The sequence below is a fragment of the Lontra canadensis genome, unplaced genomic scaffold (assembly GCF_010015895.1).
Source record: "Lontra canadensis isolate GAN:19392208 unplaced genomic scaffold, GSC_riverotter_1.0 scaffold1, whole genome shotgun sequence".
Taxonomy (NCBI): Eukaryota; Metazoa; Chordata; class Mammalia; order Carnivora; family Mustelidae; genus Lontra; species Lontra canadensis.
In genome coordinates, this window is record NW_022630995.1 from 89,199,795 (window position 1) to 89,223,897 (window position 24,103).

General features: G+C 37.9%; 1 protein-coding gene across 2 annotated transcripts in view; it reads right to left on the reverse strand.

The window, feature by feature from the left end:
* The window catches only part of SYNPO2 (synaptopodin 2), a 169,485-nt gene extending 145,620 nt beyond the window's left edge, over positions 1–23,865 (reverse strand). For both annotated transcript variants that reach the window (XM_032858735.1, XM_032858724.1), the window contains exon 1: positions 23,678–23,865. In XM_032858735.1, coding sequence (XP_032714626.1) covers positions 23,678–23,782 — 105 coding nt within the window. In that variant the 5' untranslated portion in view covers positions 23,783–23,865. The remainder of the gene's footprint in view (positions 1–23,677) is intronic.
* Between the last annotated feature and the right edge of the window lie 238 nt (positions 23,866–24,103).

A 24,103-nucleotide genomic window follows, 5' to 3' on the forward strand; every position in this document is an offset into this window, starting at 1 on the left:
AAGTCATTTCTAAGCATTTGTGCTCATGAAGATTGATTCTGGACGCTGTGAAACTGGAAATCCCCGGGGCAGTGCTCCTCTTTTAGATACGAGTATAGGCATGTTCTGCAAGGTCAAAAGCAAATGAAGGGACAGAGGGCAAAACAAAGTCCTAACACAGAAAAGGCAAAGTCAGCGATCTTGTCTGCATTCTCCACTGACATCCTGTTTCAGAGCGCCCTCCTATTCCAAGGAGGGACAGGTTCTAAGGAAAAGCTTTTGAGGGTACCATGTCCGGGTCTCTCTCTCTGCGAGGGCAATCTTTAGTAACAACATGTGTTGCTGCAAAGACAGAATCGAAGATTAAAAGCAGCAACACAGAAGGGACTGGTGAGCCTTCAATACTGTAGCTAGATTAATGATTTGGGGGTCATTGCAGAACACACACTCTGACAATGGAAAAAAAAAATTGGGAGAGGGGGATCATGCTCAGTTTGTCTGTTTTCAACACAGGGGAGAGACCAAGAACATACTGAGAGTGATCTGTACATGGCATTGTGCAATTGCTGTGTCATCTCATTTCTAATTATTTTAGCTTATAGATGGTACATGGATACGAGCATACCTTTTGGTACGTGGATACCAACTTCTGGGAAGAGTCAGAGATGTGAACCCAGGCCATCTGTACTCTGGGAATCACACAGATCTAAGTGCAATCACAATGCCCTCAGGGACACTAATAATTGGAAGTTTACTAGCTCCTCCTCCGTCCTCAGGTAGAGTTCACTCACATCCTTCTGCTCCCACCTTCCCACAGATGGGTATGGTCCTCCATCCATCCATGGTTACCTCTACCAACCACTCTTTCTAGAAGCCTCCATGACAAAGCGCCTTTCTGCTAGAAGAGTTGTGGTTCCTGTGTAGAAAGCTGCAAAGCCCTCAAGAAAATAAACTGCGATGTCTTCAGCCCTTGCCATATCCTCCATCTGCCCCAACCTCACCACGCATGAGAAAAAAGAAATGGCCAGAACACCCAGCTCCACAGTGCTGTGTCACACGTTGTCATCTGGATGCTGGCACAGCCAAGACCCAGAATTTCACAGAAAATAGTTCCTTTGCTTCCACCTAATCTCTCTCTACTGGAATGAGGTTGTCCCTGGGGAAGGCTGGGGAACAAGCCTCTCCCTTTCCCACAAGCTCTCCTCCCCTCCCATGCACCCAAACACATCAACTCCTGTAGGTCAAGCCCCTCACCAGCACATTTTTGGCTTGGGCTGTCTCAGAACCACTCCGTCACTCTGTCATTAAGCTAAGGGAGAAAAAAAATTAAACTAAACATGTAAACAGAATAGATGGTCTGCATGTATGTAAGTTCCCATTCTCTCGATGTTTCCATGAAAGGAGATTTATCTTTCATACTGTGTTTCCTCAGAGTGAATTTACCTTCACTGGTACTGTTTGTTAAGGTCTGAAGGATGTTTGAGAGAACACATGAGTTTTGTTCTCATCTCTCAGCGCGAAGTCATTCCTGGGGACCCAGGCTCCAGGCCAGGTGGCTGGGCCTATCTAGGAGCCCCTCGGCTGTTACAGGGAATTGAACAGGGGACCAGAGATGGTCATTCTTCCATGCTTTACATTATGCAGGCCCAATCTTCTACAAAATAAATTCTCTTTTTCTAAGAACCACACATATTAGAAATCTTTAAACCCTATTAAAACAAAATTATATAAACTGTATGAAAAACTAAACAGAGGTTTTGCAATACTTTTGTAAATTAAAACAAAAAATGAATTCCAAGGCCTAAATTTCAATGATGATGTTTCTTATAAAGAAATATTTCCCTTGAAACTGACTCTGTAACTTTAGGAAAACAATACTGCAATGACATTTATTATAATACTTTTATATATGGCTTTATCATATATACAACTTATTTTCATATCTTTCTCAAAAGAGAAATATCATCCTTCTGGAACTTCCCTTATCTTTACTTTTGCCAACCCCAAGGTATATAATCACACGCTCCTCATAATGCCGGAGCAGCAAGGAGCAGTAACCACAGACAGCTCTTTCTGCCCACAAGTTCTCTCCTCACCCTTTAATAAAACCACCATTTTGCTCTGGGAAAAAAGAGAGCAAAAGATCAGAGTCTAATTATTTCTTTAGGACAGGTTGGGATGTTTTTTGTTGTTTTGGGGTTGTTGTTGTTGTTGTTTAGAGAGAGAGAGGGGGGAGAGGTGAGGCAGAAGGAGAGACAGAATATTAAAAGAGGTTCCAAGCCCAGTGCCAAGCCCAACATGAGGCTTGATCCCACGGCCCTGAAATCATGTCCTGAGCCGAGATGAAGAGTTGGACCCCTAACCGAATGAGCTACCCAGGCAGCCCTACAATAGTTCTTTTTAAAAATCTGATTTATCTGGTTATCCTTTCTTGATAATTCCATAGAAAGCTGCTAACCCTGATTCCCTGGGTATTAATACTGTTTTTTTAAATATATAACTACCTTATTTCTATACATTCTTTCAAAATATATACTGATTTGCTTTGTTTTGTTTTGTGTTTTTAAGGTAATCATGAGAAACAGTATTTATTTTTCATTCCCATATTTCATGGACGGTTTTATTTTTGTACTTCTGAAGACACTTAGGATATTCTGCTTATTTTTCATGAGACTGTCAAGGTCCAGGATCTCTGTGGGCCCGAAAGTAGAGCATTTCAATCTTGAAACTCAAGCCCGTCCACTCTAAGAAAGTATCTTCCAGTATTTATTTGATTTTCTCCCATCCATTTTCTCTGTTCTCTTCTTTCAGGACTTCTATTAGATACTGCATCTTCTGGGTGGTTTCTATATAAGTTTTTGTCTTTTTATCTGTATTCCGAAGACTATCTCAACTTTGCTTTCCATATTTTCTATTCCTTCATGTTATTTGTGCTTAATTTACCAATTTAAATCATTCTTTTTGTTTTATGGTTATAAGTCTTGTTGAATCTTGTTGGCTATATTAGGCATCTTGTCTTTTTTTAAAGTTTCTAGTCTCTAAATTGTCTGTTTCCCCTAGGGTCATGTTTTCTACTTGTATATTTTGTTCTTTCCCTTCTATCTTGCTAACGCTCTTCATATTCTTTTGTACAGTTTTTGACTAAGAACTCTCTATGTGGTGTGGGGAAGAGTCCAGTGTCAGGCTTCCGACAACCCATTTCCTCCTGTGCCAGAATGAGAAGGGTTTCATTCTTGGGTGCTATTTTCCACACAAAATGCCTTCATGTTCCCCACACATATTTTCAATGTCTTTAGAGAAAATCCAGGCTTTTCCTGGAAAAATACTGTATTACAGAGTGCCCTTCAACGGGAACAGCAGGCAGGGAGGTGCGGTGGGAGGGGTGGCTACTGGTATAGTGATACAGACTGCCAATAAATTATCTTGTTTCCAACTTCTCCCTCCTTCCCCCCCCCACCTCCCCCTCTTCCTCCTCCTCCTTCTGCTTCTTTTATTTTTTTTCTTCTGTCTTTTAAATAGCCTTATCTAGGTATCATTGATATAGGCATTAATACCTTTGTCCATTACTTTTAAGACACTAATCTTCTTGCAAAATTTTTATCCCGGAACAATCTGAAAATTTAATAGAACTGAAACAAGCGGGAATTTTTCCCCCTCTCAAAAACTTTTCTTCCAAGACATTTAAGTTACAAATCAGTACCAATATTTTTAAATGTTTAGAGATGAAAGTATGCTACATAGCTTATTTGAGTTTATATTTACTTATTTCGTCAGCTAAAAACAATTATACTTGCTAGTGTAATAATGAGTAATACATGCATGATAAGAAAATGTCTCTTTGTAATAGCTGCCCTCGAATTTATTCAGATGGTCTTCATTTCCACCAAAAAAAAAAAAAAAATATATATATATATATATAGCATGCCCTCAAACTTGTAATTCTAGTTTTAGAGATTTATTCTACAAGTATGATCAGACCAGTGCACAAATCTATTTTATATACAAAAGTATTCATCTCGGCACTATTTTTAATGTTGAAACAGTAGAAATAACTTACATGCTCAAGAAGCGATGGGTTATATAAATTGTGGTGAGTCCACACAATTCGACAATACGCATCCATTAAAAATTACAATGTACATCAATATTCACTGACACGGGATGGTGTTCATGCTGTGTTACTTAATAAGGAAGTATATTTAGTACCATTCAGTTGACATAAAACTGAATGCAAGTGTGACTGTAAGTTAGCACATTTGCCGGGAGAGGGGTTTAACAACTTGTTCACTGAAATGTTAATAATGTGTCATTTCTGGGTTGTATGATTTTTACTTTATTTTTATCCTTTTCTGTAATGTTTGAATCTTTTTTGTAAGAACAATGTGTCATCTTTTATAATCCAAAAATAAAAGCTATTTTCAATTCTAGCTATTTTCTTTTAAAAAAAAAAAAAAAACTGTGAGCACTCCATTTGTGGGATAGAGACATGATTTGATTAAAAATCCTGCACTTTGGTAAGCCTCGGTGGCTTAGTCCATTAAGCATCTGCCTTCGGCTCAGGTCACGTTGCCAGGGTCCTGGGATCAAGTCCTGCATAGGGTTCCTTGCTCAGCAGGGAGCCTTCTGCTCCCCTGCTTGTGCTCTCTCTCTGACAAATAAATAAATGAAATCTTAAAAAAAAAAAAAAAATCCTGCACTTGAATATGAGGAACTAAACTAATCAAGTCCAAGTATGCTAAAAATTCTCTCCTTTTTTTGGACACATTTTTCCCAAATGAGAGAGGTTTAAGGAATAGATGAATATCAAATATATTCCCTCTTCTCCATCTAATTAGAATACCTCATAGAAGTGAACAGCTAGGTCAGAATGAGTGGTTTTACTTGATGAGATGGTCCATACCCACTGTCTCTTTAGGGTTTCTAGCAAAGGAGAACAAAACTTAAAAAAGTATAAATTATGTCAGATCCAGAATCTGAGTAAAGAAGTTATATTTCTAAAAACATCAACTATGTTTAAATCCACAAATTCTTAATGATATTTTAAAAATATATTGGTTACATTAGCATATGCTAGGAAACTAATTATTTAGAAAAATATAAAGAAAAGGAATCAAGTATTTACAAAAAAAGCATAAGAAAATGCAGTGGTAATTCACTGTAATATAATTTTAAGCATAAAAAAAGGAAAATTCTGTGAGAGAATTCATTAAATTGATATCATTTTGAGAATTTTTTTTTTTAGTTTTTTTAAACAAATATGTCTTATAAATTATAATTTGGAGAAAGGCAAATCAAATTCCCATAAAATGCTACATAAAAAATTGTCATTTCTGAAAGCCTGGGTGGCTAAGTCGGCTAAGCAACAGACTTTTGACTTCAGCTCAGGTCATGATGTTCAAGGTCCTGGGATCAAGCTCCACATCGGGCTCCTTGCTCAGTGGAGAGCCTGCTGGAAATTCTTGCACTTCCTCTCCCTCAGCCCCCCCCAAATAAATAAATAAATCTTAAAAAATTAATAATAATTGCCCTTTCCAAAAAATACTACTTTATTTTTCAGGTTAACAAGAGAAAATATGACCATTCATAGACATTTTCTTTCACCTATTATCTTCTTGATTCAAAACAGACTCTAGCTGCAAGGAACTTTAAAATCATCTATTCTGAATCTTTCATTTTATAAATAGAGAGATTGGGAGCCAGATAGTTTTAGTGACATCTCAGTTAAAGGCCACAGAGTAAAGTCAAGTTAGAACCATGCCCAGAATTCAGGCTTCCTGACCCCTATTCAGTTCAGTACTTTCACTGCACCCTTTGGATTGGTGTCTTGTTACTACAAAATCTCAAATAAAAATATGTCTGAACACACACACATAAAACATATACAGTATTATTCTAATTACTCTAAATACATTGCTCATTTAAAAAAGCATCAGATAAAGCTTTAGCGACATCAGGCTTTTTAGTGGTTGCCATTCTCATGCTAAAGAATAACATGTCCTTCCAGTTACTCATTTATTTATCCAACAACCTTTCAATAAGTAGAGAGGTGTGCCTTAAGCATAGTTAGTTACACATAGATGTAACACACATGTATATCATCGCCCCTGAAGAGCACTATTTTAGAAGATGCCAATACCTATGGTCTTGCTTTCAAAGAGCCAAGGTGCCAACAGAAGTGTAGGAAAATGCAAATCTTTTAACTAGAAATACTAATGAGAACCATCTACAGCAAAACAGTAATATTTGCTTGTTTAAGGGCAAAACGGGAAGGTGTACCATACACTGACACCACTCTTTGCCACCTTGGCTCCGGGACACTGGGCCCGGAGTAAGGGTTCTAGTCTAGCAGTATTATGAGCACCAAAAGCAAGGATCTCCTTGTTTCACATTGCATCACAAACCTTAGTTCCTGCCATCCCTGTGCCATTCGTCTGTCCCAGCCCTCCGTCCTTTTCTTCAATCCCAAAGCATAACTGTTTTCACGCTCCCACTTGCCTTTGAGGCAGACTGTGAATTTCAACTCAGGTTTTCATCCTTAAAGGTTCTGATGAAGTTTATAAACTTCCCCACATAGTAAGTATTTATTTTTGACTGAATGCAGTTTTTATCACTTGGTAATTTACAAATAAGAGTCTGGATAAACCAATCAGTTAAAAATTAACAGTCCTTATTACATACCTATTGGGTGCTTGGGAGAAATAAACAGGAAAACATTCTATTTCAGAAAAGATCATGGGCAGTTACAGAGGACTGTGGGAAGAATACACGTGTCATGTTGGGAGAAAATGAGAACAGGAAGAAGCAGGCGGCTCAACCAGAAGCCAAGAAAGGAGGTGAAGGGCCTTAAAAAAAACCTTAAAAAGGAGTTTCCATGAGTGAAATGCTGAACTTTGGAAAACACATGCCTGGAAAATGCTTATAAAGACAACATAACTCTCCATTATTGTTCATTTCATGCCTGAATCAAAAAATCTAGTATGTTGTTACCTTCCCATGAAAATCAGTTAAGAGACTTATGCAGAACTTCCTGTTTATTCTACCTCTCTCCCTCTCTGTCTCTCTGTCTCTGTCTCTCTCAATCTCTCTCTCTCTCTCTCTCTCTCTCACACACACACACACACACACACACAGACACATACAGTACCTCTCCTCTTTCCTCTGCAGATAAAACGTCAGATTAATTTGCTTAGAAATTTGCTTAGAAAGCTCTCTGGGAAATAAGAGACAAAAAGAATGAGATAAAGGACGCGATTGAAGAGCAGGGGGGGCGATGAAGATGGAGAAGCAGGAACTTCTCAAATAAGAAAGAGAAGCAGAGGATCAGACTAGAGAAGGTAATAAAGAACAGAATGGAATAAACATCATAATGGGATCTTTAATTGAATTCATGTCTCCTCTCAGCCCTGAAGGAACCCTGGTAACTCACTCAGCATGAAGCCCCAGGGTCATCTGGGCAGAGAGGAAGCATACAGCCATGTGCTTCCCCTCCTGATCGAAGCTCCGCCTCAGGATGAAATCCTTCTGATCAACATTTCCCCATCTGGCAGGCAGGCAGCCAGAAGACTGGAGACCCCAAAATGGATCACTGCATTTGGACTCAATGCAACAGCCAATAAACGTAATATAATATTCACACAACTCAATCTAGTGTCAGTCATGCTAAGCACCATCCAGGGGGAAATGTTGTTTTTCACAAAAGAAATAAAATAAAGGTGAGTTTTATGGTCATATCCAACTCCCAAGGCCTGAGCCTTTCACAAATTTTGTTTCTCATTTTAGCTTGATCTTGACTGATGAAAATAACTCACCACTGTTTGGAAAGTTGGAAACACCAAGAGCTTAATGTATTATCATTTACTTAGAAAAAGCAGCCTTATATAGTAATAACTTCTTCTAATTTAGAAGACAAGAGTGTGGGGGTGTTGATGGGGGAGGGAATGAAATGCTCATTAGCCCTTCGCCAAAGGCCCTGGCACAGAGTTTTCCTAACTATTCAGAGATCAGTGTCCTATATTTACTTACCAGGGACAATTTATTTTCTTTTATATTTTCAAAGCCCTTGAAATGATTCCTTTTCTTTGTGATGATTTCCATATGCTGTTTCCAAGGAAAGGGACATGGCTTACTCAGTGAATGTACGGCCACATTCTGAAACCATTAAATGCCATCTCACAGGGAGGGATCCCAAGGACTGCAGGGGCCCTTTCAGTGACATTGAGATCTGGATCTCAAAAGGCATTGTGTGGAAGACAGCAGATATTCCTTCAATTTCATGAAAGTTGGTTAAATAAAAGTAAAGTAACCAGAAAGGTGCTACTCGTAATTTTTTTAAACCATTGAATGTTTCCTATGTGCTAGGTGACTTATATTTATAATTTTTAACCCTGAAAATGATCCTTAGAGATAGGTCCTAACACTATCCTCATTTTACAATTGAGGAAACTGAGGCACAAAGACTAATATGACTGAAAGAGTCAGCGTCCACTCACTCTAAAAAGAGCTCAGCATAATGATTGCAATTAATTCTTTATAGCTTCAAGTATTTTCCTTTAAAGAAAATCTGGGGGTGCCTAGGTGGCTCAGTCAGTTGGGGGGCCAACTCTTGGTTTTGGCTCAGGTCATGATCTCATGAGTCGTGGGTTCAAACTCTGCCTCAGGCTCCACGTTCAGCGTAAAGTCTGCTTGAAGATTCTCTCCCTCTGCTCCTTCCCACATTCTACATGCATGCTCTCTCTCTCCCTCTCCATCCATCTAAAATACATAAATAAAATCTTTTTTAAAAATCTGTACGATTTTTAAGAAAATCATTTAACTTTATTTGGCCTTGTATAATGTATAACGTTAGAATCCATTGCCTTAAACTAATTAAACAACATAACAAAGAAATCTTGGTTAGTCCTTGATACTGCAAACGTTTTGTGAAAAGTTGCATTTAATCAAAAATGAAAACTAACACTGGGAGAAAGAAATATCACATGTTGTTCTATTTTCCTTTCGTGCTCTTAACTTCCATTTGTATATCAGGAGTACAAGGAATTGGTTTAGTGCTTTCTTAATTTCTGAAGAAAAAGAAACTTGTGTAGAAGATAGTTACTTCTTCTAATTAGAATAATGATGATGATGACATGATTACTATGTGTCAGGTGATATTTGAATACACAATACTTACAAAGTATAGTAAGCTCAGATTCACCTGTCAAACTGGTTCCACTTTTTAATCTACAAAAAAAGCAATTTCATTACACAGCACTCCATTTTACAGATGAGTAAACAAGTTCAGAAAAAAATGTGTTTAAAGTCACATAGAAATGATAGCCAGCATTAAAATGCTTTTGTCCTTTCAAGGGTCAGTTCCCAAGAAATATCTAAATAGGATTACCTCTTTTTTGAAGGAGAAAGAAAATGAAGACACACTAGAAAATATAAAACTCTTCTTTACCCTCAGTCTGACACCGAGGTCAAAATAAACAGGATCTATGTATCAAATTCTCCTTGACACTCCTTAAATTCTTCTTCTCTCACTGGGAGAATCAATTTCAGAAGAAGAGAAAGATTAGTTTAATATAATTTCTAACCAAACTTCTACATAAGAGGCAGTCGCAATTATTCATTTAAATAAAGTGTTCCAGACACTGATCGGTAGGCCGCTCCATTATGAAAAGCTGAAATGGATGACGAGGAAATACGAAGAGGACAGTTCAAAGTTGTTATAGTAGGTTCAGTATGTTAATCACTTAGCAATGGGAAAATAACCGCATGGTCAGGATTCCCAGGAGAGAGTTTTTCATTTTTATCACTGTGAAGACTGGACTTCTACAGCAATTTCTCATGGAAATATGTGCCAGCTACACTGGCATCTTTAGGTTTCCTTGAACTTGCCAAGGGTGACTCTGTCCCAGGGCCCTTTTATACTGTAGTGCACTATGCCTAAAAGACCTCCCCGCCAATAATCGGCCAAGCTAGTTGGAATGCCTAAGGACACTTATTTTCATCCAAGAAATGAGAAGAAGGGATTCCAAGTGGAATAGTCATTAAGCGTCTGCCTGCGGCTCAGGTCATGATCCAGGGTTGTAAGGTCAAGTCCCACATCAGGCCCCTTACACAGCGGGGAGCCTGCTTCTCCCTCATCCTCTCCCCCTGCTTGTGCGAGCTCTCTCTCTCTCTGACAAATAATTAAATAAAATCTTTAAAAAAAGAAAAGAAAAAAGAAATGAGAAGGAAATAAGTACCAAGTAATGTTTAATCTACATTAACATAAAGGCTAACATAGGTACCCTGGGCCAGTCTGGCCTAAGCAATTAAGAATTTCATACAGTATATAAGATGACCCCACTGAACTGAGGACAACCCAACATAGCAGAAGGGAAACACTCTTCTTCACATGTTCATTCTCTCTCAGCATATTGCAATATATCATGTTTTACAGTGCTTCATTAAGTTAATTTCCATGTTATTGTCAAGTTTTAATTCCCATAAAATGACACAAGTTTTAAAATATTTCTGAAAGGAAGCTATTAAATAAAGATAAGGAATACATTTCAAGCACAAAAGAACAAGAATATGGCAGAGCTGGGGTGCCTGGGTGGCTCATTCAGTTGGTGTCTGCCTTTGGCTCAGATCATGATCCCAGGGTCCTGGGATCGAGCCCCACATCGAGCTCCCTGCTCAGCAGATAGCCTGCTTCTCCCTCTCCCTCTACCTGCTGCTCTGCCTACTTGTGCTCTCTCTCTCTCTGTCAAATAAATAATTTTTTTTTAAATCTTAAAAAAAAAAAAGAATATGGCACAGTTAACCTATCTCTATAATCCTAAAGAACTCTTCATCAGCCATATTGTGAGATTAAAAACCATTACTGCCTAATCACATAACAGGTAGACAAAACATCCCAAACTACCAAAAAGACTATTTGGAATATGAATTCATATTCACTGTTGTTAGAAAGGAGCTTTTACATTATTATGCTGAATGATATTACCCACTGTTAGAGTGAAGTAATCAGTTAAGAAGAGATTTAATAACAAAGTGTCCAGAACACAAAAAAATTCTAGGCTTATTTTTCCAACAATGGTTCAAGTCAGGCAATACTCCATTTAAAACTACACAATGTAAACCAAATGATAATGTTTAGAAAATTCTTCATGGATGCAATTAAAAATGGCTAAAATAGTGTAACTGGCAACAAACTAAGATGTATTTTTTGTTATCAAATATTGCTGAAGATGCAACCTCCTCCCACAAGAGACTGGTAGAAATAATATGAGAACAAAGTAGTGTTGGAGGAGGTCTGTTGTAAAGTTAAATAAAAGAACATATTTCTGGTATGTCCCAACATATGGTACCTTCAAGATTCAATTTTGATATTTTCATAGATGAACTATTCCTTTGAAGAACCAATAAGGAAGATCACGGAGATAAGTTCTCAAAAAAAAGTAAATTAATAATTTAATTTTTAAAAAGTCAGTGTTTTGGGGCATGTGGGTGGCTTAGTCAGTTAATAAGTCTCTGCCTTTGGCTCAGGTCATGATCTCAAGGTCCTGGGATGGAGCCCCAGGCCAGGCTCAGGCTCCCTGTTCAGAGGGGAGCTTGCTTCCCCTTCTCCCGCTGCCCCGCCCTCTGCTTGTGCATAAGCACTCTCTCTCTCTCTCTCTCTCTCATGTGCTTTATCTCAAATAAGTAAATAAAATCTTTTTTAAAAAAGTCAATGTTTTATGGGAAAAAATGTACATAAAACCACTGAGGAAGTAGCTGCTTGAACAGGGATTAACGAAGACAATATTCTATGGTAAATTTATGAAGGTGTCTCCCATAAAATTCATTCAGTGCATAATTTGAAGGCAAATTCATGTTTGGGTAAGTTGAATACAGAGTGCAAAAGTGCTATAGATGTCATCAATAATTCTAACTTTATAAAAGCTCACATTTAAAATATACCAGAATCTTTAAAATATGTTGCAGTGATGTAGGGAGTGACCACAAAAGTTTTTGTGTCACAGAAATTTGTATCACTGAGGTTCAGTGGTATCTCTTGCAAATCTTTTTAAGAGTTGTAGAACCTAAGGATGTTTCACAGTTTTATTTAACAGATAAATTAATATTCCAAATTTGTTAACCTTTTCTGGAATAAGGGCTCTTAGTTATCAGTTATCTGGCCTATATTTTAGATAAATAAATACAATATGTTCCCTAACAATCAACTGCTTTGAGAAAAACTTTTCAAAAACATAAGTAGATGAAACAGAAGATTTTGAAGAGTACTTGAAAATGTTCCTATGATTATGCAATTTTTCTAGTTGAAAATTATTTAAGTGTGTTATTCTTTAAAATGTCTTATCTACACATTTAACTAGAAAAAAAGAATTTCTGGGATGCCTGGGTGGCTTAGTTGGTTAAGTGTCTGTCTTCAGCTTACATCATGATCCCAGAGTCCATATATCAAGTCCTTTATCACATCAGGCTCCTTGCTCAGTGGGGAGCCTGCTTCTCCCTCTGCCTGCTGCTCTCCCTGCTTGTGCTCTCTCTCTGACAAATAAATAAATAAAATCTTAAAAAAAAATAATTTCTAACAGGTTTTCAATCTTCCAAGTAAAAAGTGTCAGTGAGATTTTAACACTAAAATGTTAAAATATAGGCTATTCTCATTAGTTTGTGAGAACAAAGTATGGTTATCAAGGAAGATGGAAATCTACCCATCAAATTACAACAAAAACATTTGCATTATGAGTTGAGAACGAAAAATAATTTCCCGTTAGTACTTCATTTCTTCAATATGGAACTACCTATGTTAAGAGGTTATCTTTTTCAGCCATGATAGTCTTCAAAATCAAGTATTGAAATGAATTAAAATTTCACTAGACCTCTTAACTGTACTTCATGGGGTCACATACAGTTTTCAAAATCACAGAGTCCATCAAACACATCATTCTCACTAAAAAAAACAACTTCTGGTCAGTGACAGTGAGAAGACTTTTTGTGCTATTACAGTAAAATAAAAATTAGTTTAAAAAACATTGCTGATTTTATCTTCATTTTATTCTTTAAAATTTTCCTTTTTGATATATTATACACTGTACATAAAATATTGGCACAGTATTACATATGTATGTATATATATCTTGCTTATATAGCCCATATATACACACACATCATTTATAGGTATATGAGGTACAAATGGGCTACCCTCAAAACTGTTTTACTTAAGGAGATATAATCAAAACATTTTGAATGCCACTGCTCTCATAGGAGAAACAAACATGTGAACAAAAATTACAGCCACAGGCAGCAAAGTGTACAAAAGTATGAGGTGAAACCTATATGTGATAAAGGGACCACCACAGAGCAAATGTTTACCTACCTCTGACCAGAAAATTGAGTCAGATCTCCGAGAGAACGGACTGTGAACTGAGTTGCCCAGAGTGAGCAAAATTTCTCCAAGTGTATTAGGCTAGGTGCCAGAGGAAGGGGTACACACAGCAGGGATGAATCTTGGTGGCAGGAAAGGCAGAGTGTTTTGACAAGAGAACTGCCATATTTTCAAACAGCTAAGTGCACCTTGAAGGGAGTCCCAGGTGATGGGGCTGCAAAGTATAGCAGAGATGGGATCGTGGAGGGTTATGGGTGCCTCCATAACATGGAGTTACGGCCAGTAAACAAAGCATGGTGCAGACAGCAGCTCAGACTATGGGCTTCAGCATTAAACTGGACTTGGTCCTGGACCTGCCATTTACCAGCTGTGTGATCTTAAATTATCTAGTTAAATTCTCTAACTCTCAGCCTCCTCATCCGCAAATTAAATAAATAAATAAATAAATAAAGTAAAGCTGTTCTGTGTGATATAATTCATTAAGTACTTGATTGTACATTATAAGATTTTTTAAATGTTATGGTTCTTTTGATGACTACGATGGGGAGACTTTGAAGTATTTTAAGCAATGACATAACAGGTGATTTAGAAAAATCTCTCTGGCAGCTCTCTGTAGCACAAATCTTAGGAATGTGAAACCTCAACATGGGAGACAGTTAAAAGGCTTATAGTTATCCAAAAGACAAAGAGTAAGGGCCTGGGCTGAAGACCTAAGTGAAAGCATCCAGGGCAGGAAACAGACTAAGAGCTAGAGGAGGTAGAAAGTCAGTACCCAGTTACCATCTAAATTCATTGTCTTTATATGCCTTTGTGAAAATGAATAAAGAAAACCACACTAGACCCACAAGAGTTGTGTGGGTAGAATACAAACCCTGGAGCCAAACTCTCTAGGTATGAACTCCAGGTCTAACCCTAACTACTTATATGACCTGGGCATCACTTAACCTCTGTGTGCTTCTCTAATAGGGATCTCAAACAATGATAACCTCACAGACTTTTCTCATAATATTTAAAAAGTGGTTTAAAGAAGTGCCTGGCATTCAGGAAACATTATACATGAGTTTCTTAAATAAAGTTAATCTCCACAAAATACTGCTAAAGGCAGTAAGATGTTTGGGGAAAATGACATTGATTGGCTGTTATTACAAATTCCTTAGGGAAAAAATAATCTGTATCTTAAAATGGTGAAATTCAAGCCAGGTAGATTTTGATAAAGGGACTAAAGGAAAAGCAGTAAGAAAGGCATACTGTCCAGGCAAAATTAGATCATAAACCTGTAGTTCTTTTCAGGAAAATTCATCTACCCCCATTGTTTTATCAATCTGGTACCCACACTGCTTCCAAATAAAAGTAGAAAAGCTAGCCATGGATGAGCAGGATTATAAAAATCCAAGACCAAGGTTAGGAAAACTATTGTTTCATAATCAAGTGACAGGAGATTTTACACAATGTTTCAAATGGCAAATCCACTGTATTTTTTAGTATATTTATCTGAAACACACTATATTTAAAGGCCAGGTAAGGAAAACTAAATCCAGACAATCATAACACCAAACTATAACTACTATTGCCAATATTTCCCACATACCAATGGATTCACAAAGACGTGGAAGACAATTTGTTGAGAACCTGGCCACCTATACTCATTTATAATAAAAAAGAATGGTAAATACTTAAAAAAATGCCTAAGGTAATTCAATACTATAAATATATTCTCATTGAGGTGGTTAAACAATGAAATATCCATCAAACCACAAATAATATTTTGCTTCTCATATGAGGCTTTTCGCTTCATGAAGTTGTTTGCTCTTAAAAGACTGAGTGTAGGGGCACCTGGGTGGCTCAGTGGTTTGGGCCACTGCCTTCGGCTCAGGCCATGGTCTCAGGGTCTTTGGATCGAGTCCCATATCAGGCTCTCTGCTCGGCGGGGAGCCTGCTTCCCCCTTTCTCTCTGCCTGCCTCGCTGCCTACTAAATAAATAAATAAAATCTTAAAAAAAAAAAAAAAAGACTGAGTGTATGTGCATTAATGGAGAGGGCAGAGGGAAAGAATTTTCAAGCAGATTTCCAGTGAACGGGGAGCCAGGCACTGGGCTCCATTCCACCACCCCAAGATTATGATCCCAGCAGAAACCAAGAGTCAGACGCCCAACCAACTGAGGCATCCAGTTTAAGGACTGTTTGATGAAGCTGAGGCAGGAATTCTCCATTTCCTTTTACAAAAGTCTCATGGCATTCATCATGAATTAGGATAGATACAATAAAATTCTTGGAATCTATGTATTTTTTAGGTTTATTTATAAGTAAACTGGTTCACTTTCCAGTCTTGTCTCTCATTGCACATGACCTTGGAGATGCATTTCCCATAATCCTTTTCCTTGATCCCACCGAAAGAAGAAATTGTTATAAATGTTTTTAACTATTAAATCTTAGGTGGTGACATACTATTTCATACAAACTCTAAATTAAAGTTATGCAGTTTTCAGCATTACTAAATGATAGACTGTTCTCTTTATTCAAACTGATGCAGAGAGCAGCATGACGTCCCTGCCATAGGGGAAAGAATTATATTTGATTTTGGACTCCTTTATATAAATTTTTTGCAAATAATTTTTTTTTCAGAATCAATTTTTTCATCTATAAACTTAGAGTAATAAAACTATCTACTCAACTGGTATTAAATGAGATAACATATGTTAACATACTTGGACGATTGTAAGATATACTCATGCAAAGTATTTTTAGCTAAATATATAAATTAGCTTATATTCCTGGACACTTATTGACTGACAAAGGAAGGTTAGATTATTTTGGAAGCCACTACCATGAGAAATATACAAATATTATTCAGTTAGGTGTAATATGTGTGTCACAATGATATTACACACTAACTTTTGGAATCTGCAATACGGCTTTCTTTGAAAACAACAATCACCTTAGATTAAGGCCCAATAAAAGTTCAGAGTACTTATTTCTAAATGAAGAGTTCTGGACCCTGACGGTAATGCTCTAGAAATACTTTTTTAAACTAACTGAAAGTATGTGCCTACCTAATAGCAAAAAGCATACCCGGTTTTTAAAGTGCTGTTTCACATTCAAAAAAAGAAAAGGAGAAAAGAGAAAAGAAGTAACTTACATTTCTGGTTCAGCCCAAAGCCAGATTTTCATTCACTCAACCTAGATAAAATAGCTTCAACATGATCATCTCTGGAAGTCGTATGAGTTGGTGGTAAGTTTTCAAGCTAACATACATCAAATGCATGTGATTAATAGTATAAACCTGCTTGTTGGAACTATTTTTGAGGAGGGTCAACTCCTTCAGTTATAAACATGAAACTTTCATTTCTTCCAGCAACTGCTTTCAAGTATGGGAAAGCCAGATCCCTCCCATAATAATGCTTTGGTCATATCCCAAGCATTTCTGTTGACTCTCAGTTATTAAAATAGTCTAGTCCAATTACAGCTTCAATCTAATATCTGTCCCTAGGCTCTCTCCCTAAGCACTGTGGTGGGCTTGTGGCTCTGGGGCTTGGCTACCCGAGGTGGATGTTGTCTGCTCTCTTCCTACCTCCCTCTAGCTCCTCCCAGGTTGAAGGCAGGAAGACTGGGGAAGGAGCGGGGATGGTAGACTCATAACTGAATGAGGTGGTATTTCTCTCTAGTTGCTGCTCTCCTCTGGTTAACACTGAGTGGCCATCTCTGTCCTCTCTATAGCCAGTGTCCAGATGCTAGGACACTTGTGTGGTTTCTTCAAGAAGCCCTAGAGAGTTTTATCATAGCACAGTTCCTTAACATGGAAATAGAGCTCCTGCCCAGCTCCCTTCCAACCCCCCAGTAGTTCCTCAGGATGCCAGCTTGTGTCTGTTGGTCCCTAGCTAAGAGCATGCCTATCGGGCAGGGTGGTTCAAATCCCTCCACTTTCTGTGCCAGTCATTCACCCCTGGGAAATGCAAGGATCCTTGCCTTATCAAATAGTTAAGTTCCTACTCTTATCTCTCATTCTCTCTCTCTGTCTCATCTCTTTTTCTCTCCCTCCTCTTACATCTTTCTCTGGTTTTATTCCTTCACCCATCCCTCCCTATCTTTTTTTTTTTAATTTAAATTCAATTAATTAACATATAATGTATTATTTGTTTCAAGGGTCCGGGTCTGTAACTCAACAGTCTTACACAATACACAGAGCTCACCAAAACACATACCCTCCCCAGTGTCCATCACCCAGCCCCCAACCCCCCACCCCTCTCCCCTCCAGCAACCCTCAGTTTGTTTCCCAAGATTAAGACTCTCTTATGGTTTGTCTTCCTCTCTGGATTCATCTGGTTTCATTTTTTTCCTCTCTTCCCCTATGATTTCTGCCTTGTTTCTCAACTTCCATACATCAGTAAGATCATATGATAATTATCTCTCTCTGACCTCTTATCTCCCCACTCACCTAGGCACTAGGCAGGCCAGCGATTCTATTGACAAAGAAGACATCCTGCTAGGAATATATTGTTAGGTGCCCCTCTTGCAGGTACCTCCAATCTTTACAATGAGCATTTTTAAGCTTCTCAGCACCTCCTTGCCTCCCAGCAATGCAGAGATCTTGGCTTCAGAAAGGGGAAACTCTCCCACTACTAATGATGACTTCATCCCAATGTTAAGGACCCCCATAATTCTTGCATCTCTCTGTTCCTCTTCTTACATCAGCTGGGAAAGGGGCATTGGGGATGTACCAGAACATATCACACAACCCTTCAGGAAGCCCCGTGGTGACATATCTGGCCTCAACTTGGGGATCCCTTGGCCAATTAAATCACAATTCAATAAAGAGCACGTTATTTTTTACAAGCTTCCTTTTGGGGACCACCTTAGCCTTCCTTTATTCTCTCAGGCACTTGTTTCTACCAATTCAGAAGAAGAATTTAGGTTCGCAATCAAATCCCACCATTTTTTATAGCTTAACCTTTGGAAAGTAACTTAGTCTTTCTGTGCCTGAATTTCTTCATCTCTAAGAACTACTTCTTAGGTTACAGGGGATCATTTAAAGAAAAAACACCTTCAAAGAAAATACTGCAAAGAATATTTTTCTGAAAAGAGCTTGATAAAAGTCATTATCTTATGCAACATGGGGGGTTTGGGGGGTAGAAAAAGAATAAATGAAACAAGATGGAATTGGGAGGGAGACAAACCATCAGAGACTCTTAATCTCACAAAACAAACTGAGGGTTGCTGGGGGGAGAGGGGTCGGGAGAGGGTGGTGGGGTTATGGACATTGGGGAGGGTATGTGTTATGGTGAGTGCTGTGAAGTGTGTAAACCTGACGATTCACAGACCTGTACCCCTGGGGCTAAAAATACATTATATGTTTATAAAGAAAAACAAAAAATTTAAAAAATAAAAATAAAATTTTTTAAAGTCATTATCTTAGTTTGTCTTTCAACAAACCTAGATGTCTTAAAACACACAATTCCAAAACAAAGATTTTAAATAACATATGCTTAATAGGTTTGCCTAGCGTGTAAGCATACCTGTTTTTAGAATTCTATAAGCATACCAGTTTTTAGAATTTCTAGAAAGCCCTCAAAAACTCAATAAAACATGAAGTCATCAATCATATGTAGTAAGGAGCATTTATCCTCAAATACACATATTCAAACACATTTAAAATATTTCTTTTTTTTTTCCATTTAGAAATAGCTAAGTTTCTGGAATTACTTTATTTGAAACATTTTAGAGACCTCACTGATGGCACTAATGGATAAGACTATGTTATCTGATTGTGCTTTACTAACACATCTTTATTTAAAGTTTTGAAGAGAGGACATACAGAACCATTAGATCCACTTCTGCCTCATAAAATACATGATTGTAATTTGTCATGTCAATTTTAATAAAAGTTACTTGAAACTTTGAACTGAAATTCAGGGGCACCTGGATGGCTCAGCAGATTAAATGAACAACTCTTGATTTTGGCTCAGCTCATGATCTCAGGGTCATGAGATCAAGCCCTGCATCAGGCTCCACACTGGATATAGAGCCTACTTAAGATTCTCTTTCCTTTTCCCTTCCCCCAACCCTTCTTCCTCTCTCTCTCTTTTAAAAAAAAAAAAAAATTTAAAGAAAGAAAGGAAGAAAATAAAAGAAATTCAGTAAGAGAATAATAAATGCCATAGTGGTCTATATGTTTTGAAGAAAACTTAAAGTTCTAAACATTCAACATATAAAGGATACAGTGTGAACATTCTTTGCTCATTATTTTCAAAATGTGAGTTATTACTCAGTTGTTCATAAGATTTGTTTGTAAAACAAAAATTTCTCCCCACTTTTTTATATGAAGATTTTCCAAAGTTCTCTGTCCAGAAGCATAGCCATCTAAGTCCATATTCAAAAAAGGAGTTTTGTAAAGTAAAAGTGCTAACATAGTTTTTCTAAGAATATTTCCACACATACAATGGCATTTTATGTTGTAAATATGCCTCAATCAATTTGTTTCTATGAATGTCTCCTGGAAATACACTTATGACTCTGTATTAGAAACGTTTGCCTTCTATCACATGTATTAGAACACAAATTAAAAGATAAATAAGCATTCAAAAACCAGACAACCGTTACTGATTATTTGAATCTTTTAAAAATTCAATTTATTCTTGAAAACAAAACCAAATTTCATGGCCTTGAACTTCAATATCAATGAAAGTTTGATTATTAATATTTCTGTTAGTGATCTTTAAAAGCTGGAGTTTGCCTACAGTTCAATCAGCCAGCCAAATACTAAAAATGTTTGAACATCTCTCAAAAGTGACTAAACGTTTCATTTACTCTTCTCCTACCCCCTTAACCCCCCATGTTGCATCTCCAAGATGGGATTGGGAGGGAGACAAACCATAAGTGACTCTTAATCTCACAAAACAAACTGAGGATTGATGGGGGGAGAGGGGTTGGGAGAGGAGGGGTGGGGTTATGGACATTGGGGAGGGTGTGTGCTATGGTGAGTGCTGTGAAGTGTGTAAACCTGGTGATTCACAGACCTGTACCCCTGGGGATAAAAATATATTATATGTTTATAAAAAATAAAATTTAAAAAAAAGTGACTAAATGTGCCACTAGAAGGATATTTACTAGAATTATAAAGCTACTCAATTTCTTTTTTTTTTTTTTTAAGATTTTATTTATTTATTTGATAGAGAGATCACAAGCAGGCAGAGAGGCAGGCAGAGAGAGAGGAGGAAGCAGGCTCCCTGCTGAGCAGAGAGCCTGATGCGGGGCTCGATCCCAGGACTCCGAGATCATGACCTGAGCCGAAGGCAGCGGCTTAACCCACTGAGCCACCCAGGTGCCCCAAAGCTACTCAATTTCTAATCATCGTTAATAACATAAGGCTAGGGGGTGCCCCCCCTTATTTCAGCTTGTTCAATTTTCTTTTTTTTTTTTAAGATTTTATTTATTTACTTGAGAGAGAGAGGGTGAGAGAGAGAGCATGAGAGGGGAGAGGGTCAGAGGGAGAAGCAGACTCCTTGCTGAGCAGGGAGCTCAATGCGGGACTCCATCCCAAGACTCCAAGATCATGATCTGAGCTGAAGGCAGCTGCTTAACCAACTGAGCCACCCAGGGGCCCCTCAATTTTCATTCTACACAGAATTATGAAAAATCTGAACACTACATATTTTATAACAAGACAAAAATTTGTTATCTATAGAACTGCTGTAGTGTTCCCCTTTTAAGGGGGCATGATTCAAGCACTGTCTGAAATTTCCTTTTCTTTGTTAGTATATATTTTCTTTAATTCCCAAATTCGTCCTTCCTGTTCTTCAAAACTGTGAGCATTGTGTTTGCTAGCAACATCCCTACCCAGGCTCTCCGCCCTGTTCCTCTCCATCTTCCTTCTTGGGGTAAACTTGGCCCCCATAAGCATCACCTTGAAAGAGGAGGAAGTCTAGGCTATGCAATGTTCACTTCACCTTGAGCTGAGGGACCATTACTAGAATTGAGTTGACATGATGTTTTAAATGAAAAACAGTGATCCCTGTGAGGCCATGGCACATAGAAAGTGACAAGCACTTTGCTCCAAGGGTTTTCTAGAACAAATAATGCTAGTATCAGAAATTAAATGTAAGTTTGAATTAAGGGGAAAAAAATAGACCAACAAAAGTAGCCATTGTCATATTAACTTATAAATTTTATCTTCTTTAGAAGGCTCTCTTGTCACTTTTTACATATGGGGAAACTAGACTATAAACTGTAGTGTACCCCTCTCTCTCTCTCTCACACACACACACATTAAGACAAACATCCAGATGTCTTCATAATGATATTTTAGAATTAATAATCAATTATACTATCACAAACTAGAAAATTAAAACAAACATCCAAATACTTTAATAATGTCTTTTAAAAATCACAAATATATTTCCAGGGTATTTTAAGAAATCTGATTTTGGGGGAAGAGCTGGATTGAATTTTTTGACACTCACATACACAATAGCCTCTCTGAATCCTGTTCATAGAGATGTAATCAGCAGAGAAATGCTCCCAAAGCACCCTTCACTAGCTATTAGTTTAATTCTTTAAAAAAAAAAAAATTACCACACAATAGTTCTGCTTTGCAGTAAGCACATTGAGGACTCAGGAGAAACTCAATACCCACCCTATTCTTAAGGTCTGGTCACAAAAGAACTAACAGGGAATAACAGCATTCAGCCACCTTTGTCCCCATATTTTAACTGGTAGGCAACGATTCTAAAGTTGTATACTAATAGGACAGTAAAATACTCTAGCAATATAGAATCTCACTAATGGTAGATTACAATTTCCAATTTACTTTCTTCTTTCCTTTCTCACTCAAAATGTTTGTCTCTTTCTCTCTTTCTTTCTCTCTCTCTCTCTCTCTCTCTCCACACACACACACCACCTCACAACAGATGACTCAGAAAGGGTGAGAGATTTGTCTCATGCCCGGCTACAAGTTAGATCAGACCTGGAATTAGAACCCAAATCTCAGTAACTGGAGCCAGCCAACTGCTATTCTAGACCCAGAACAAATCCAGTTCAGTCTCATGAATTGTGCGTACTCCGAATTAGGCATCACTGTTCTGTCTGATGTTTCCGGCCACAGACTCCTAAAGCAACATAATGAAACCACCTTTTCAGATTCTTCAATCACTGCTAGTTTGGAGCAGAGGAAAGTTACTTAAACTCTCTGGGCTCTTTCCTTATCTAAAATCCACAGGTTGAACCAGAGGTCTCTGAGAAACTTTCCAGTTCTAAAAATTTTGCTTTAACCTTCTGTTTTATGCTTCGTTTTTGATGTTAGAAATTTTCACTAGGTGGCAGGATTCCACCATAGCATTATGAAAGGATTTTCCTATGGAAGCCTAGTTGCAGAAAGTTTCAAAGAAACTCCTTCCTCACAGTGAACATTAAAAATTAAAAAAAAATTTTTTAAAGCCAAAGCCAAGAGAAAAAACTACAAAGGCCAGAAGTCCACATATTTCATAAGAATCTAAATCCATTTTTAATATAAAAGTGGAAATTAATCAAACATGTTCCTCTCTACAATACTACAATTTAGTATCCAATTCAGGTAAAAGTCTGCTTAAATTTCATGCATTTTTAGAATGTATTTTAGCTGAATCTCAATTTAGACCATATCAGATCCCCTCCAGCAAACTGGTAGCAAGAAACAAGCAATACAATGGAAACAAAAGCATCGAAAGCATTTAAAGTCATTATTAGGTGCATTTCAAAGTTTCTTATAAGCTACTTACAATATATTTCCAGTGTTTCTAATTTTGTTTTGAGCAGTTAACTAGATGAGTACACATGATGGAATGGAGTAGATTTTTGCATTTATTTGTCAAATCCTTAAAAGAATATTCTTTCAAATAGATTTTCTGACATTTTCATCATATATCTAAAAGTATTGCCCAAAATTAGACTTTTCATAAATGCTGCATTGTAAATGTCACTACCAAGGCCTTACAAAAGTCCCCAAAAGCCATGCCAATTGGTTAAGCTGGGCTGAGCATTTCTCTTCGGAGAAACATAACGTGAAACAGTAACTGCGTATTCTAATACTGCCTGGAAGAAACTTCCCAGGTGTTTGCTGGTTGTCAGAAAAGCTGATTAACTAGCCTTTTCTTCAACTGATAAACACGGCACTCTTTTTTTTTCCTATCAATTACTGGTAATTTTTCTTTTCGAAACACGAACAAACCCGCATCCTAGAAAAATTCAACATCGGCGCCAAAATCAAACTAATACATAAAGTCCTGAATCACAACTTGAAAAAAACCATCAACAGGTTGCTCTCATTCCTTCCCAGCACAGAGCGGTGATAGCACCTCTTTGGTGGTCCTACCTTAGCCACTTGTAAGGGCTGCTTCTGCTCCTTGCCACCTTGCAGTCTGAACCCCCAGGGCGCCCCTCCGGTCATAGAAATGCAGATAAAATCCCCCGTGCCCATTTTCTTCTTTTAGTTGGGTAGCATGAAGAGCTTGAAAAGCCAGAGGAGGCTTCCGTGCAGCTGAGATGTGTACTTAACTCCCGGCGCCTGCCTAGGAGGCACGCCCGGGGAACCGAGAGCCTCAGCAGCTGCTGCGGCCGCTGGCCGCGTTCACTAGGAGGCAGAGGCGCTCCCAGCATCAAAGACACCGCCCACTTTTGCGTCACGCTCCTTTGCTCCGCCCACTTCAGGCAAAGAAAAGAGACTCCTCTTGGGAGAAGGTCCGCATTGGGGGCCGGATGGGGGCGGGGAAGCGAAAGTTCTCTAGCGCTAACGGATTTA